The 810-nt window shown below is 57.5% G+C and overlaps 1 protein-coding gene across 1 annotated transcript in view; it reads left to right on the top strand.

Annotated features, from left to right (window-relative positions):
- MRPL54 (mitochondrial ribosomal protein L54) overlaps positions 1 to 492 on the top strand; it is a gene marked incomplete at its 5' end in the record, with an annotated part of 7,051 nt that extends 6,559 nt beyond the window's left edge. The window contains one exon of the mRNA XM_019513130.1: positions 174 to 492. Within this exon, the coding sequence (XP_019368675.1) occupies positions 174 to 306 (133 nt within the window). The remainder of the gene's footprint in view (positions 1 to 173) is intronic.
- Between the last annotated feature and the right edge of the window lie 318 nt (positions 493 to 810).

The following is an 810-nucleotide window of genomic DNA, read 5'->3' as shown; positions in this document are numbered from 1 at the left end:
CCTTAAGACTAAAGGCTCAATCATGGAAGGTGCTGAGCAGCCCGAATAGCGCGAGTCACTGCCCGGTCACGGCGGGGCGTGGGGCACGGTGGAGCCCGCGGGCGCAGCTGGGGAGTTGGGCCCAGGCCCAGCGCTAATGTGTTCCCTCTCCGCCCGCGGTGTTTGGCTCCCAGGCTGTTCCAGATGTACGTCGGCCCGCCCAAGAAGCTGGAGGAGCTGGACCCTGAGACGCGCGAGTACTGGAGGCTCCTGCGGAAGCTGAACACCCAGCACCAAAACAAGCTGAGGAAGAACAGGAAATTCTAGGGAGGGGGCCGCGTCCAGACGCCTCCTGCGCCCTCCTGCCGGGGCAGGAGGATGTACAGGGCTCCAGGAGAAGAACTGGACTTTGCCCTAAATGACAGGAGACAGGAGCAGCTGGGACCTCTTCCCCAGCCTGCGTCTTATTTTTCCTGTAAATACTGACAATAAATTACTCTCTCGTGTGATGAAGGAAGCTGCCCTTTCTGTCCTCCCACCCATCCAGGCTTCTGGACCAGAGCTGCCTTTGTTGTGCATCCAGGTCCCTTCATGACGCAGTAGGCACAGGCATGGAAATGGAGCGTTGCAGGCACTGCTGTCTCCGTGGCTATGGCGAATGTGGCAGATGCAAGCAGCGGTGCTCTCAGTAACCGTGCTCTGCTGCCTGGTGCAGAAGTGAGATCCTCATCAGAGGAGCAGTATTGCCAACCCCACCGTGCCAAAAATCACGGGATGAGCTCTTAAAATCAAGAGATTGGCACATAAATCATGTGATGCTATTTTTGGTGT

Source organism: Gavialis gangeticus, unplaced genomic scaffold (genome assembly GCF_001723915.1).
Source record: "Gavialis gangeticus isolate Ggan-Ray unplaced genomic scaffold, GavGan_comp1, whole genome shotgun sequence".
Lineage (NCBI taxonomy): Eukaryota > Metazoa > Chordata > Crocodylia > Gavialidae > Gavialis > Gavialis gangeticus.
Note: the sequence above shows the minus strand (reverse complement) of the source record. Positions and strands in the feature narration are given on the sequence as shown.